The following is a 14,355-nucleotide window of genomic DNA, read 5'->3' as shown; positions in this document are numbered from 1 at the left end:
AAAAAGTGTTTATGTTCCGGGGAACAATTTTTGAATAAAAAACGCGTTTGGTAAACTTGTTCCGGAAATAAAAATGAACAGAAACACGTTTGGTAAATTTTATTCTTTTTTTGTTTCTTTTAATTTTTTAATTAATTTATTTTATTTTTCATTTTTTCCTTTCTTTTTATTTTTCTTTTTCCGGCGAGGCCGAGCGACACCGGCCCCGGCGTAGCCAGCCCTCGACGGTCGGTCGCCGGCCATGGCCGAGGCCAAATACCGCGAAAGAAAAAAAAAGAAGAAAAAAAGAAGAAGAAAAGAAGAAGAAGAAAAGAAGAAGAGAGAGAAGAATAAACGTTTCTTCAAAATTGTTTCGGAACAAGAAGTAAGTTTTTCTTGTTTCTTTTTTTTGTTCTTTTTGTGTTCCAGGAACAAAAGAACCAAAAAAGAGAAACGCAAAGCAAACGTTTTTGTTTTTTTTTGTTAACAAAAAAAAAAAGTGTTCCAAAACACTTTTAGGAACGTTTCCATGCAGCCCCTATATCGCTAGCACGAATTTCCGCCCATCCAGCCTTGGGAATTGTGATCTAATCTTGCTATAAATGGGATTTCCAAGGACTTTTTACCTTTTACAAGTTGCATAGGTTCGTATTGTCGAAGTTGACTTTATTTCCTTTTAAATTCAACATGTCGGGTGTTAAAAAGTAAATGTGTACAGATGAACAGTTTTCATGGCAAAAGATTCGCACCTCTTGCTCCACAAATTTCACAAAATAATTGGACTACAGATTCTAAAACTTATTATTATGAAAGCATAATTGAATTATAAAACTTTTTAATAGTATGATCAAATCATAAAATATGTTAAATTGATGCAATCGAGTCCTAAAACTTGTCAAATTAATGTAATTAAATCCAAAAATATTTTAATATTTTCTATTTTTCAAGTTAGATGGAGTTAGTGGAAGGAGTTGATTACATCAATTTGACAAATTTTAAAATTTGATTGCATTATTTGAAAATTTTAAGACTTAATTGCACCATTGTAACAAGTTTAAAAATTTTCAGTACACTTATCTTAATTTTTCACAGATGCATACAAGCATCAACAAAGACTCTTCATCCATGAAATGACATATGGTTTCATTCATAGGGTTATGGTCTCAATCCTCGAGATTCATCCAAGAAAATTACATTGCGATGCTAAGGTAAGACCTTTAGCATGTAGAATAAAACACTTAATTAACTTGTCAAAGTTCAAATGAATATCTAACACCTTAAATTGATATAATGATAAAAATATATATATGTTGATTTAACATATGATAGGAAATACCACCATAACTCAATGAAATCACTATCAACTATATTAATAGTTTAACATATGATAGGAAATTACATTGTGGTGCGAACCATGGAATTCTACACTGTTTGGTAACCATCCAAATAATGCCTGATTTTGATTTTTGTTCTCGGGATCGCTTGGGAATAAAATTGCGTTTGGTAAAATTTTATTCACGAAAACAAGTTTCTATTTTTTTGTTCCCGGAAGTAAATTTGGAACATAATCAAAAAAAAAAATTAAAAAAATTGATTCTTATTCCGGAAACAAATTTAAGAATCAAAACTAACTCTTCTTCCATTTTCTCTTCTTCTTCTTCTCTTTACTTCTTCTTCATCGACTACCATTCTCGTGCCACTGTTCGCCACCGTTCGCCGTCGTCCACCGCCACCGCCAATCACCGGCAACCGGTCCAGCTAACTCACTAGAGGCAAGCCCAACCACTAGTGACGCTCCAATGAGGTCGCTAGCCCTCGTCCGCCAATCGTCGCCCGACGATTGGCAAGAAGAATAAGAGAAAAGGAAAACAATAAAAAGAAAAGGAAAAAAAGGAAAATAGTAAAAAAAAAAATATTTAAAAATTAAAAGAAATTGATTTAGAATAGAATCAATGGTAAAGCACAAGACTCAAACGCAATTCTATTCTAGAATTAGAAATTTTGGACAGATTACCAAACGGCTTAAAATGCTTAAAAATTGTTTCCTAAATAGAATAAAAAGAATAATTTTTTATCAGAATTTATTCCCAGGAACATAATCATTACCAAACGTGCCCTTGACGGCCAATTAGAGTTATCATTTTTTCCTAATAATGAGAATTAACCTCTCGATATTTCAAGGAAATCTAAATAATCTTGGGCTTTCTTTCAAAGGAACCCTTCGCTTTGACGTTAGCATGCAAAAAGCAAGCACCGTTCGTTTGGGCCTCATCGTTCCTAATCGGCCCGTCATTTGTTAAGCCCAAACTTCCGGCCCTCTTCGTAATTCCTGGCCCATTTTTACCCAGCGGCTCCTTCCCTTCAAATGTCAAATCGGTTTTTCACTGTTCTCCTCCATCCCCTTTCTCTCTCCACAGCGAAACGAGCGCGCCTTTTGGTGCGAAATGAGCACCACCGGCGGTGGCGACCGTGGCCCTCCGCCGGCGATGACGGCGGTGGCGGTGGCGGTGAAGGGCGACTTAAGCGGCTTCGAAGGAGGAAGAGGAAGCCGCCGCGCCGTCCGTTGGGCCGTCGAGAATCTCATGCCAGGAGCCGATCGGCTCGTCTTGGTCCACGTGATGCCCAGAGTCACTTCAATCCCCACTCCAAGTACGTTCCGCGACCGCCCGCGCATCACGTTGACGCGCGCCTTTCGTTGTTTTGACGGCAATTCTTACGGCCGTAGACTCTTGTGGTGTCGATTGACCGAGTCAACGCGCGAACGTTTCGATTCAATGCTGTGTTCCTCGCAGGCGGAGATCGTATACCGGTGGCGGAATTGGACGGCAGTGTGGTGGCGATGTACGTGGAGGAAACGAAAGTGAAGTATGAGCAGGTGTTTGTTCCGTTTAAGAAACTGTGCAAACCTTGGAAGGTGAGTTTAGCTTGTTCAGCTTGTGTTCCGTTTTGGTTAGAATTAAGTATTAACGTTGAATAGAGATTGCCCTGAGCTCTAATTGTGAGAATTATGTACTGAGCTCAGTCGATGCTATCTGAGAAACGGATACGCTTAAGTTTTCTGGGGGAAATCTAGGAGATCTGCGGTCAAAATCTGAAATGAATTTAGAATTGAGATAAGCTGTATAAGGTAGTTTGAGAAAATCAGGAAATTGAATAAGGAAGTGCGACTATAGTTGTACCGTGGAATTTCGCGAAGATCATTAAAGGTAGCAAAATTTTTTAAATTCGATGTTATGCATTTGGTAGGTGGAAACTTTGGTGCTAGAAGATGACAATCCTGCGGCTGCACTCCTTCGATTTGTGTCAAACGTGGGAATAAATAATCTAGTTCTGGGTTCCTGCTCATCGAATGCCTTTGCAAGGTACTACTGCAAGTACTTATTTGGTGGGAAGATGATCTCTATTCTTACAGTTCCTTCTAAAAAGATTTATAGTGTTTATGGTTGTTAGACTTAATCAGAGTGTCTGATTGCCGAACATACATTTATGGAAGTAGATATTTCCATATTTTCAAAGGAGTAGATGAATTAGAGTCGAACTACTCTTAATTCCATTTTGTTCGAGCTCTTTTATCTATGCGGATGGTATTATCTCGTTAGATTGAGACTTGTCTCAGAAACCTGTAGAGCCATTTGCTCCAAGCTTGGAATTGTGTTTGGGTGTATGCCTTGCAAGGCATGCTATAAGAATGTAATTTGTTCATGTGAAATTTATCACAATTGTTTGCAGAACTTTTTGTCCATGTCTTCTCACCTTTTTATCCTTTGGCTAAATCTTCTCTCACTTTTATGGTTAAATCCTAAAACTTGTTCATCTCGCTAGGAAGCTGAAGGGAGCAGCGGTACCTGCTACTGTTCTTACCTGTGCTCCTGAAACTTGTGATGTTTATGTTATATCTAGAAACAACATTGTCAGCAAATCAGGTAGTTTACTCCTGTAGGATTTGTCTCCTCATTTACCAGAGGAATTGCTGTGGAAAGATAATCTGATCTTCCCTCCTACAGATAAAGGTTCTGGTCATGGTATGTTGGCTCAAACAAACCACGAAGATGTTTTTGATGGATCCAGTTACCCAACATCCTGTGCCAATTCTTTGTGTGGAGAATCTGACTTCAATGATAGCATCAGAGGATCACCACCATCAGAGCCTAGCTTTGTGACTGCACTAGCTTCAGATCATACAGATTATCCCAACAGTGCTAATGTAGATCAAGAGAGTAGATATTCGTATATAGGAGATGCACCTGAAATGGATTTTCTTGAGCAAAGCGCATCGATGGCTTCTAGACCAACTGAGCAGGTGGCCTTTTAAGTTTTTCCAACCCTGAGAATCTTAGTATTTAAGGTTTATATTTTCTGAGTAATGATTCATGTGCAGTATTCATTTTGCAGTCAGATGTACAGGCTGAAATAGAGAAGCTGCGGCAGGAGTTGGAGAACACGATTTTTATGTATGAACGAGCTTGTGAAGAGCTGGTCCATGCCCAAAACAAGGTTTTTGTCAATCATTTAATAGAATTAAAACCTTATGACTAGTTTCATTAGTTTTGCCGCACATGCTTCATGCAAACTTTTGAAAACATTAAAGTGTGAAACAAATGATAAAGATCTTGCATTCAAATTTTGCTATTGTCCCAGTCAACTTCAAGTTATTATCAAAATCAGAATGATTGATGGGATTCACAGGATGCTTGTCTGTTGATTGAAAATCGCAAGTGTCTTGAGAACCAGAAATAGGAGCAAATGACATGGTCTCCAAGGACCTCGCACAAAGTCGAAGAAATCATCTGATCTTGGAAATCTGGAAGATCTCTTGTTCCCCTTGATTTTTTTGACAATTTCTCGTGACTAAATTCTCAGGTTCAAGAACTTTCTTCTGAATGTGGGGAAGAAGCTCGAAGAGTGAATTCTGCCTTACAAAGAGAAGAAATTTTGAGGAAATTTGCTGCTGAAGAGAGAGCTAAATATATGGAAGCTTTAAAGGAGGTTGAAGATGCAAAGAGTTTGTTTGTTAAAGAGGGTTACGAAAGGCAGATTGCTGAACTGAATGCCCTCAAAGAGTCCTTAGAGAAACAGAAATTTATCGATATGCTCCTCTTGAGCGATAAGAGGTATAGAAAGTACACCCGGGATGAACTAGAGATAGCGACAAATTCCTTCTCTGAAACCAACGTGATTGGTGAAGGAGCATATGGGAAAGTCTACAAATGCAATCTGGATCATACTCCTGTGGCTGTTAAAGTTCTGCGATCAGATGCTTGTGAGAGGAAAGAGGAATTCCTGAGAGAGGTGTCCCTTTAACCTGACCCTTCCTCTTTCACCTCTCGATGCTTGACTGTAGTTTCATCATGTGCAGGATTTCTGTTGAGTGATTCGTCTGCTAATTCATCCATGTTTAGGTTAATATCACGCATTTCGTCTGAAAATTTACTTCATCTGTGAAGCAACCTAGCTTTTCTATATTTTACTGGGGACTTCTTACTTCTTAGGACTTCTCTGTTACTACTTATGGAATTGCGTCATTCATCTCTTCTATAAGGATTCGCCTTCAGCTAGGGTCAATGTAATCATCTATTCCTCTACTCATACTATTGTCTCTAGTAGAACAAAGGTTATAGATTTTTATTTTTTTTTAATGTTTAGATGCGATCTTCTTCAATGAATTCATTCCTCTTTGTGGAGCTTCAAGTGAATTTGATCATTGTCAGTGACTGCTGCTGTTTTCCCCATCCTTTGTAGGTTGAGGTTCTTAGCCAACTTCGGCATCCTCATCTGGTTCTGCTACTCGGAGCCTGCCCAGAGAGTCGTGGCCTGGTTTATGAGTACATGGAAAATGGAAGCTTGGAGGAGTACATCTACCAGCAGAATGGCAAGCCATCTCTTCCATGGTTTGTTCGGTTCCGGATAACTTTTGAAGTTGCCTGTGGACTTGCGTTCCTGCACAACTCGAAACCTGCTCCCATCGTACATAGGGATTTAAAACCTGGAAATATCCTTTTGGGCAGAAATTACGTGAGCAAGATCGGGGATGTTGGATTGTCCAAACTTATTTCTGATGTAGTTCCTGATAACGTTACGGAATATAGGGACTCTGTGTTGGCAGGTACAATATACTACATGGATCCAGAATACCAAAGAACAGGAACTCTTAGACCCAAATCAGATTTGTATGCTTTTGGAATTATTATTCTTCAATTGTTGATGGGTCGTCACCCAAATGGACTTCTATTGAAAGCTGAGGAGGCCATTGAAAGGGGCTCCTTTGCAAGCATTCTGGACAATACTGTCAAAGATTGGCCAGTTGCTGAAACAGAGGAATTGGCTCAAATGGCTCTCAAGTGTTCGAAACTTAGGTGCAGGGATAGACCAGATCTTGAGAATGAAGTCTTGCCAGTCCTTAAGAAGCTGGCTGATTTTGCAAGCGCTAATGCTAGAGTTGGAAGAGAGAACGCATGTGCTCCGAGCCACTACTTTTGTCCAATCCTTCAGGTGACGATTTCCCTCTACACTTGCAATTCTTCTTTTTCTCCTTTCATCACATAAGCAGGTCTTATTTTTCATTTTAATCACATGCCCGGACATCAACCTAACCCGGTTTGTTGCATATCTTGCAGGAGGTGATGCAGGATCCATGTGTTGCTGCTGATGGTTTCACCTACGAGCACAGAGCAATAAAGGCATGGCTTGAAAAGCACAGCGTATCCCCAGTAACCAGGAAGAAGCTCCAGCATATGGTTCTTATACCCAACCACACTTTACGTTCTGCCATACATGACTGGAGATCCCGGGTGACTATCAAAGAGAATCATGATTGATCTGCAGTAGTTTTCTGTAACGCGTTTGCTTTTATTATCTGTCTTTAAGACTGTAAATAGTTCTTGCTTTTATCATCTGTCTGTAAGACTGTAAATAGTTCTACAGCACGCTGTTCTCTGGAAGAATAGGACCATTATTCTTCCGTTTTCTCCCCTATAGAAATGCCTGAAAGATGAGGAATATTGTATATAGTCATACAGTGATGATACCACTTGTTTCTTTACCAGGTGAAACTACCCCCTCGCCGCTTTCATTTCAACCATTTCCAGGCATATTCAGGGGTCTGTTCACTTATTGTCTTGGGCATCGTGTCTAGATTGATTAGCTTCTGTATCAAGCTAATTCTTTTTAATAAAATCTGTCCTAGTGGTTCAAAAAGAGCTCGGGAGATTCCAGACATCACGAAGTGGGGAATGACGTCCGGATCATTAAGTCACCATACCCCATCGAGAATGACGTTAACTTTACCAAATCAGAGGGCGAGTAGGTGTCCGGTGCGCGCTAGTTTTGGCTCGTGAATAGATCCTGTCATGTGCGTATAAATTTTCCCCGTGCTTCTTCTAATCCTATTATCTTATGAAAAGAGTTGGTATCGGATCCTTGGCTCAAGCAGGAACCGTCCGAGAATCTGAACTTTGTAGCGGTTACGGATCCAAAATCACCTTTGTGGACCCTAATTTATAATCTTTTGCTTTTACCGAAATCTAACGGTGGATTCTTATCTCTTGCTTCTTAGAACCCTGCTGCTACTTTTGGAAAGTTATTATATAAAAACATTTTTTTGGGGGGCGCAATTATTGGGGAGAAAAAGAAGAAAAGAACACGTGCTAAAAAAACGGGTGTAGAGTGTCCATTGCCAGCATGTCTTCCACGATCTTCACGGCATCGGTGATTTTGCAAATTCTGGAAATGATTGAAAGCGATGCAATGCTACAGATTGAGGGCCATCGTCAAAAGGGTCGAAAGTCACTCCGACAACGCACGTGCTAGTATTAAATGGTTGGTAATTCGGCGCTTGGTAAAATCAAAATGCATAGTCAATCCGTCGCTTCCAAATTCAATTTTCTCTTAAAATTATATGAAAACTCATTCCATATAAACTATGCATCTTAGGGATAGATACGCCAAATTATCGAAAACGACGCAAAACATGAGACCCATCGAAACTTTTCCGCTACATTCACTCATCCACAATATTCACAATCCGAATCGCCCGGTCGTCATCCGAAACTCAATTCGATTTCCTTCCGCTCGCGTGTAAATTGAGCAAACGATGGGCGCTTTCGCTACCCATTGACTAGCCTCGCGATTGAGCCGCTCTCGGGGCCCTTTTTCCCTAGCGAAAAGATTCCGTCAGCGCAAATGACGGTCTTTTCTGCTGGCCAAACGGGAAAAGGCGTCGGAGCCTTCTTTGGACCTCGCCTGCCCTTCGCGGGTGACGGTCTCCGTGGCGTCACAAAGCGAGGGAGAAGTGGGGCCGTTCGGACGTCAGCAGTGACGTGGATCAGGACAACGACCGCCCCCGCTAGGGACCAAATCCCGATGTTTAAAGGGAGGGCGATTTGGGGCGTTGCTGTGGTGGGGGTGGGGCGTGCTGCACATTGACAACGTCGTACGGCGCATCGTTGGCACCTGTCGGCTCCCGCCACGTCTGCCAGGTCGATTGATTGATTTGCTCCTCTTGCTGCCGCTCCTGATTTGGGCCGCAATGCCGCGTTCGGCTCGAGAAAGAAAACAAATTGTATGCACGCCAGATTCATTTTTTAGCGTAATTTTTTGGTGATATTTTTGGAATTCGAATAATATTTTAGATTTTAACGAGAGATATAAAACAAATGCTTTTTTACTCTTGCTTAGGTGGCAGCGAACGGTTTATAAAACTAGCTCAAGCACACTACTCCAAAATCGGCAATTTCCTTGTTATATTATATATAAGATGAGGTGCACAAGTCTACTTGTTAATGAGATCATTAAAAGTAAGCGTTATCTTGTTATAAAGGCTTTGGGGGTAAGATATATATTTAATTAAGAAAACATAAGTATATTCATATCTACATATGGGTATCTATATATTTGGGGGTGAGATAGGTTATCCCATACTTTAAAGGGAAAACACCATGCCCAAATATAGGCTCACAAGACTTTGCACGAGTTTATTAATTTGGGGACGTAGATACGCAATTAAATTGTGGTTGAAGTTGAGCAATAGATTCATAAGTCATGAGCAATATACGCTCGCAAGACTTTGCACGAGTTTATTAATTTGGGGACGCATATACACAATTAAATCATGGTTGTAGTTGAGCAATAGATTCATAAGTCATGAGCTTGAATTGGTAACATCTTGTTTTCGTTTAAATACCATTGAAGCAGTTTACTTAAATGCAATTGGAGATATGAAAATGATATGTAAATGCTAGTTGTTCAACTTCAAGAAACTACTTATTACGTTCTCTACATAACTGATTATAAAAAAGAAAAGGTTGGAAATAAGAAAACATGAGTATATTTAAATCTACGTATGAGTATCCATATGTTTGTGATTTTCAAGTGCCTAGTGGCAAAAGTTAAATTCAAATTCCAAGTTGCGGAATTTGTCTCTTGTTGAGAAAATCCAAGGGTTGGCTAAGAGCCAAATGGCGGGCATTCCCACTAAAATTACTACCTCGAAGGAGGGAAAAATAACAAATAAGGTTTCTATTGTTTCGCGTAATATGAATCTTTTTTCTAAAAATGATTATTAAAATATTTCATTATCAATAATAATTTATATATAAATATTTTCGTAAATGAATAAAAAAATTTATTACTTTTTTTCGTGAGAGATTATTTTAAAGAAAAATATTATTCAAATTAATTATTTTTTGTGTAATTTTTCCCGCATTTATCGCTTTCTCCACCGTCTCTTCTGCCATAAATGGAGAAAAGAGGATGATCTAGAAAAATGGGTGGTGGGAGAAAAGGGCATATTCTTGCTGCTCAGGAAGAATTTCGAGTCTTCGAGTAGGGACTAAAAATTGCTCTCACGCAATCAGCAGGAAGGTTCATCAATCTCCGGCACTGTATTTAAAAATATCCAATATTTCGATTCCTTCATTCCATCAAATCGACGGTTGCTCAGTACAGAAAAAAAAATAAAATAAAAAAGGAGGCGTGGTCGGTGAGTCAAAGCGGGGGAGAAAGAAAATAAAGAAAGAAAAATGAAGGAGAATTCGAAGGAATTAAGATTAAAAAAACATGTGCAGATGTCCTAATCATGGGCTTCCTCGAAATGAAGAGGATTCCAAGGGTACGAGTCAACGTTCCTCCCCTCCCTTCTTTTGTCGCTTCCAACCGGAGGAGTTATCTGCTATATCTCCACTTTCGAATTTCTTTTTAGTTTTTTTAAATGCTTTTGGCCACGAAGCTTCTCACGTTTTTCCCTTTTCTTATCTGCGGACGTCATCAGAACCATCAGCCATTTTTGGATTAGGTCCGTCGACTTTGCTAGGGTTTGGTTCGTCCACATGCTCCGGGATGTCGCTGTGCATTTTCAACTAAAAAGTCTGAATTTTTTGGAAAAACTTTTGACAAAAGATCGTTGTGTTCTAGAGCGTCGGTTTATGTGAAATTAGGTATTTATGCAGCAAAGGATCTAATGGATATTGTTGCGAAAATGAACGATTGGATGTAATCGCGATAAAAAAAACCTAAAAATGAATCAGACATCGAATTTATACACAATTAAGTCGACGTGGTTTGTAGTCCAACACTTTCGAGTGGTTACTAACCTCCAATTACATCTCATAATATCACGCAATATTTAACCTCCAATTTATCATGTAAAAATATTTTGGTTTGTTAGCATAATTGTTAAGGCCAAAACATCATATGCTCATGACAACTCTTTTACGGCACACACCTAACAAGTATACATAGGACACAGACATGATCCCATGTCGATTCAAAGTCCAAGTCAAACTTATTATATTCTTGATTTTGGAAGTATCTCTTCTAATTGGTGATTAGGGCACTTCACTAAATTTGGGTATCAATTCAAACAAGCAGAGATTCCACGTTATTTAATTTAGACCGGGTTTTGCTCAGGGGTTCCAACTCAAGACGCTTTGATCTTATTGTCGTTAAAAGATTCTGGTCAATATCAGGCTACAAAATTTCTCTTTGAATAGTAAAGAAAAGGCTCCATCAAAACGGATGTACTTTAAGTGGACCGCGGATGAGATCGACAACCTTTTCTTACTAGGTACTTTGGTTTGATCTGTTCTAGACTCTCCGGCTTCAAGAAGAGAAAAATCAACGAAAATTCCCAAAGATCACCAAGAAAATACATATAACCTACAAAAGTTACAAGAAACTCACTAGCAAAAAGTCCGAAACGCCCTCGCAACCGCGTGCAATTTCCCCTGCCCCTCGTTTTGAAATATTTTATATTTTTTATTCGCCCCAGCCACGATGCAGCAGAACAGTCAACACCACACGGAGAGAGAGAGAGAGAGGGTCAAACCACCGTCAAACGCCGCGTTCACACTGCCGCACACGCTTCCCTCCCCCCGTATTTAAACTCCATCCTTCCTCAATTTCCAGACCACCGCCTTCACCTTCCATCCTCATCATCAGCAATGGAAATCTCTTCCTCCCCCGTTTCTCAACCAGGAAGACCTTTCCCACATCTTCGCCTTATTCCAGCAGCAGCAGCAGCAGCAGCAGCTCGACATGGACGCCTTCGACCTCTTCTCCAGCCCCTTCAAGCGCCGCCGCCTCGACGGCGGCGACGACGACGACGACTCCGACTCCTCCAAGGCCTCCCCCGCCGTCCCGGCCTTCGCCTCCCTCTTCTCTCTCGACTTGGACTCCGTAGCCGAAGACGACGACCAGAAATGGGTCCGGGTCGACGAGCCCCCGCAGCAGAAACGACAGGTCCTTCCCGGTCCGGACGAGGCCAAGAGCAAGAGCGGCGGCAACAAGCGAGCCCGGCGCCCCCCCGCAGCTGCGGCGGCGGCGGCGGCGGCGGGCGGCGGCAATAGCGGCGGCTCCCTGGGCCGGTCGAGCCGGTGGGCGGATCGACCCGGAGGCTGTGGGTTAAGGACCGCAAGAAGGAGTGGTGGGACAACCTGAACCGGCCCGACGTCCCCGACGAGGAGTTCCGGGCCGCGTTCCGGATGAGCCGGGCCACCTTCGACATGATCTGCCACGAGCTCGACGCCGCCGTCACCAAGAAGAACACGGCGCTCCGGGAGGCCGTCCCGTCCGGCAGCGCGTGGCCGTCTGCATCTGGCGGCTCGCGACGGGCGAGCCGCTCCGGCTCGTGTCCAATCGGTTCGGGCTCGGCATCTCCACCTGCCACAAGCTCGTCCTCGAGGTGTGCGCGGCCATCAAGGACGTACTGATGCCCAAGTTCGTCCAGTGGCCGGAGGAGCCCCAATTGGGCCACATCAAGCGCCGATTCGAGTCGGCCTCCGGCATCCCGAACGTGGCCGGATCAATGTACACGACCCACGTGCCGATCATCGCCCCGAAGACCCGGGTCGCCGAGTACTACAACAAGCGGCACACGGAGCGTAACCAGAGGACCTCCTACTCGATCACCGTCCAGGGCGTGGTCGACGACCGCGGCGTCTTCACCGACATCTGCATCGGGTGGCCCGGCTCGATGACGGACGACAAGGTCCTCGAGAACTCTGCCCTATACCAGAGGGCGAGCCAGAGCCTCCTGCGCGACCTCTGGATCGTCGGCAATTCGGGCCACCCGCTGACGGACTGGGTCCTCGTGCCTTACACGCAGAAGAACCTAACGTGGGCTCAGCACGAGTTCAACGAGCGGGTCGGGACGGTCCAGCGGGTCGGGAGGGAGGCCTTCGCGAGGCTGAAGAGCAGGTGGGCGTGCCTGCAGAAGAGGACGGAGGTGAAGCTGCAGGACCTGCCGGTGGTGCTGGGCGCCTGCTGCATACTGCACAACATCTGCGAGGCGCGGGGGGAGACGGTGACGGAGGCGGAGCGGTTCGCGCTGCTCGACGACGAGATGGTGGCTGAGAAGGCGGTGAGGTCGGCGACGGCTCAGCAGGCCCGCGACCACATCGCCCACAATCTGCTGCACCACGGCCCGGCCGTGACCGCCTTTCTATAGTCGTCGTTGGCTTGGCGTGCGGCGTGTTGTTGTACAGCGAGTTTGTTCATTGATGTTTCTCGCTAGCCGAGATAGCCCTTTTCTCAGGTCGAGTCTATGCCTCGCCCGAGCCGATTGGTCCCGGTCCGCTCGCCGGCCGGCCGACCGAAAAGCAAAACATCACAATAAGGGCTCGATACCCGTAGTACACTGTAGAATCTCTGTTTCTTTCTTTCTTTTTTGAGGCGTCTTGATGTATTTTTGGGTTCGATCATATTCTTTTTTCGATGTACTTAGATTCGGGTTTAGGAATACTGCAGACGACATATGATGTTTTGACATAAGAGTTATGTGATCTTTTCTTTTCCCTTTCCCTTTGCTTAGCCGCTTTGCTTAATAGCCCCCCCAATGCACTTCTTCAGCAGGCATCATCGGTCGCCACGCCGCGCGATGCCATGCCGGTTTCTAGAGAGACGTGGCTAAACGGACTGCGGCGAGACGGGCTTTTAAGAAGGTGGATCGGTCCTTCGAGGGACCGTAGAAAACCCGGGCCGAGATGTCGGAAGCAGTAGAGAGCTTGGACGGATTGTTTTCGCTGGTTGAGACGCCATGTGCGAAATGGCGACATGGGCTGATGGTTGTTGGACTTCTCTGGAACTGTCGATGTCGCTCGGACAAAACATGGGCCAGCCATAACGAAAAGCTTTAAAATTATTGCAGGGGAAAAAATTTAAAAAAAAATAGAAACTATTTCTCGCGGTTGTCACCGTCGCTACACCCCTTGTTTGACAAAATGGCAGTTTTCCGTTAACTTTTGTACCGGTAAAACTAGCAAATCCAGTTCGTTCTTCGCATCGGTCCGACTGTGGAATATTGCCGTGAAGCTGAGCTGCGCTTCGAGAACCTTCATTCCAATTAGTGCTCATTTTCTTTGAGTTCTTTCCAAAAAAAGGAAAGGAAAAAAAGCGCTCCCTTTTCAATAAAAGAAGCACAGAAGTTACTAATCTCGAAGCTCGGGGAAGAAAACTCTTTTATGTGACCAAATACTGAAAATAAGAGGATCTAGAATTGTATCTCGCGAAATTCAATACCAGCGAATAATGTTTGTTCAATTTTCATCAAATTTCAAAAGTTAAAAAGATATTAACGTTGTGTAGATCACAACATTCAGTTTTAAGAACTAACATTGATACATTGATTTATCCTTTGAGTGCGTTTATCTTAAACGAAAATTCACTCTCAAATTATATGTATCTCGACTCTATTAAATGTATCAGGATCTAAATACAAGTATTATTTAGAGTGCTTGCGCCCCAATTTGCATAGTTAAGTAAGTAATCTCGACATCTTTTTAACATAGAGCAAATTATTGCCATTTCGATTATGTTCTTCCAATTGCACGACCACAGACGCTCTGATTAACGATAAATTAGGAATAACAATATTAAGAATTGAAT

At 42.7% G+C, this 14,355-nt stretch overlaps 1 protein-coding gene and 1 pseudogene across 2 annotated transcripts; both read left to right on the top strand.

The window, feature by feature from the left end:
* Window positions 1-2,374: 2,374 nt before the first annotated feature.
* LOC120291539 (U-box domain-containing protein 34-like) lies at window positions 2,375-7,021 on the top strand. 2 transcript variants are annotated; one of them, XM_039309138.1, is made up of 10 exons: window positions 2,375-2,628; window positions 2,772-2,893; window positions 3,226-3,341; window positions 3,802-3,902; window positions 3,984-4,279; window positions 4,372-4,473; window positions 4,840-5,268; window positions 5,719-6,468; window positions 6,594-6,830; window positions 6,869-7,021. In XM_039309138.1, exons 1-9 carry the CDS (start codon window positions 2,424-2,426, stop codon window positions 6,792-6,794), a joined length of 2,322 nt encoding a protein of 773 aa, XP_039165072.1. In that variant the 5' UTR covers window positions 2,375-2,423; the 3' UTR covers window positions 6,795-6,830; window positions 6,869-7,021. The 2 variants fall into 2 exon arrangements, with proteins under 2 accessions (XP_039165072.1, XP_039165071.1); XM_039309137.1 differs by having other exon boundaries at window positions 6,594-7,021.
* Window positions 7,022-8,157: 1,136 nt separating this feature from the next.
* LOC104436450 lies at window positions 8,158-13,271 on the top strand (annotated as a pseudogene).
* The last annotated feature ends 1,084 nt before the right edge of the window (window positions 13,272-14,355 follow it).

The sequence above is a fragment of the Eucalyptus grandis genome, chromosome 3 (genome assembly GCF_016545825.1).
Source record: "Eucalyptus grandis isolate ANBG69807.140 chromosome 3, ASM1654582v1, whole genome shotgun sequence".
Classification (NCBI taxonomy): Eukaryota; Viridiplantae; Streptophyta; class Magnoliopsida; order Myrtales; family Myrtaceae; genus Eucalyptus; species Eucalyptus grandis.
This window is presented reverse-complemented; position numbering and strand designations above follow the sequence as displayed.

Coding starts and splice junctions, on each gene's coding strand:
- LOC120291539 (XM_039309138.1), top strand. CDS start 2,424: ATGAGCACCACCGGCGGTGGCGACCGTGGCCCTCCGCCGGCGATGACG. Junction 2,894..3,225: donor AACTGTGCAAACCTTGGAAG/GTGAGTTTAGCT, acceptor TGCATTTGGTAG/GTGGAAACTTTGGTGCTAGA. Junction 4,280..4,371: donor CTTCTAGACCAACTGAGCAG/GTGGCCTTTTAA, acceptor TTCATTTTGCAG/TCAGATGTACAGGCTGAAAT.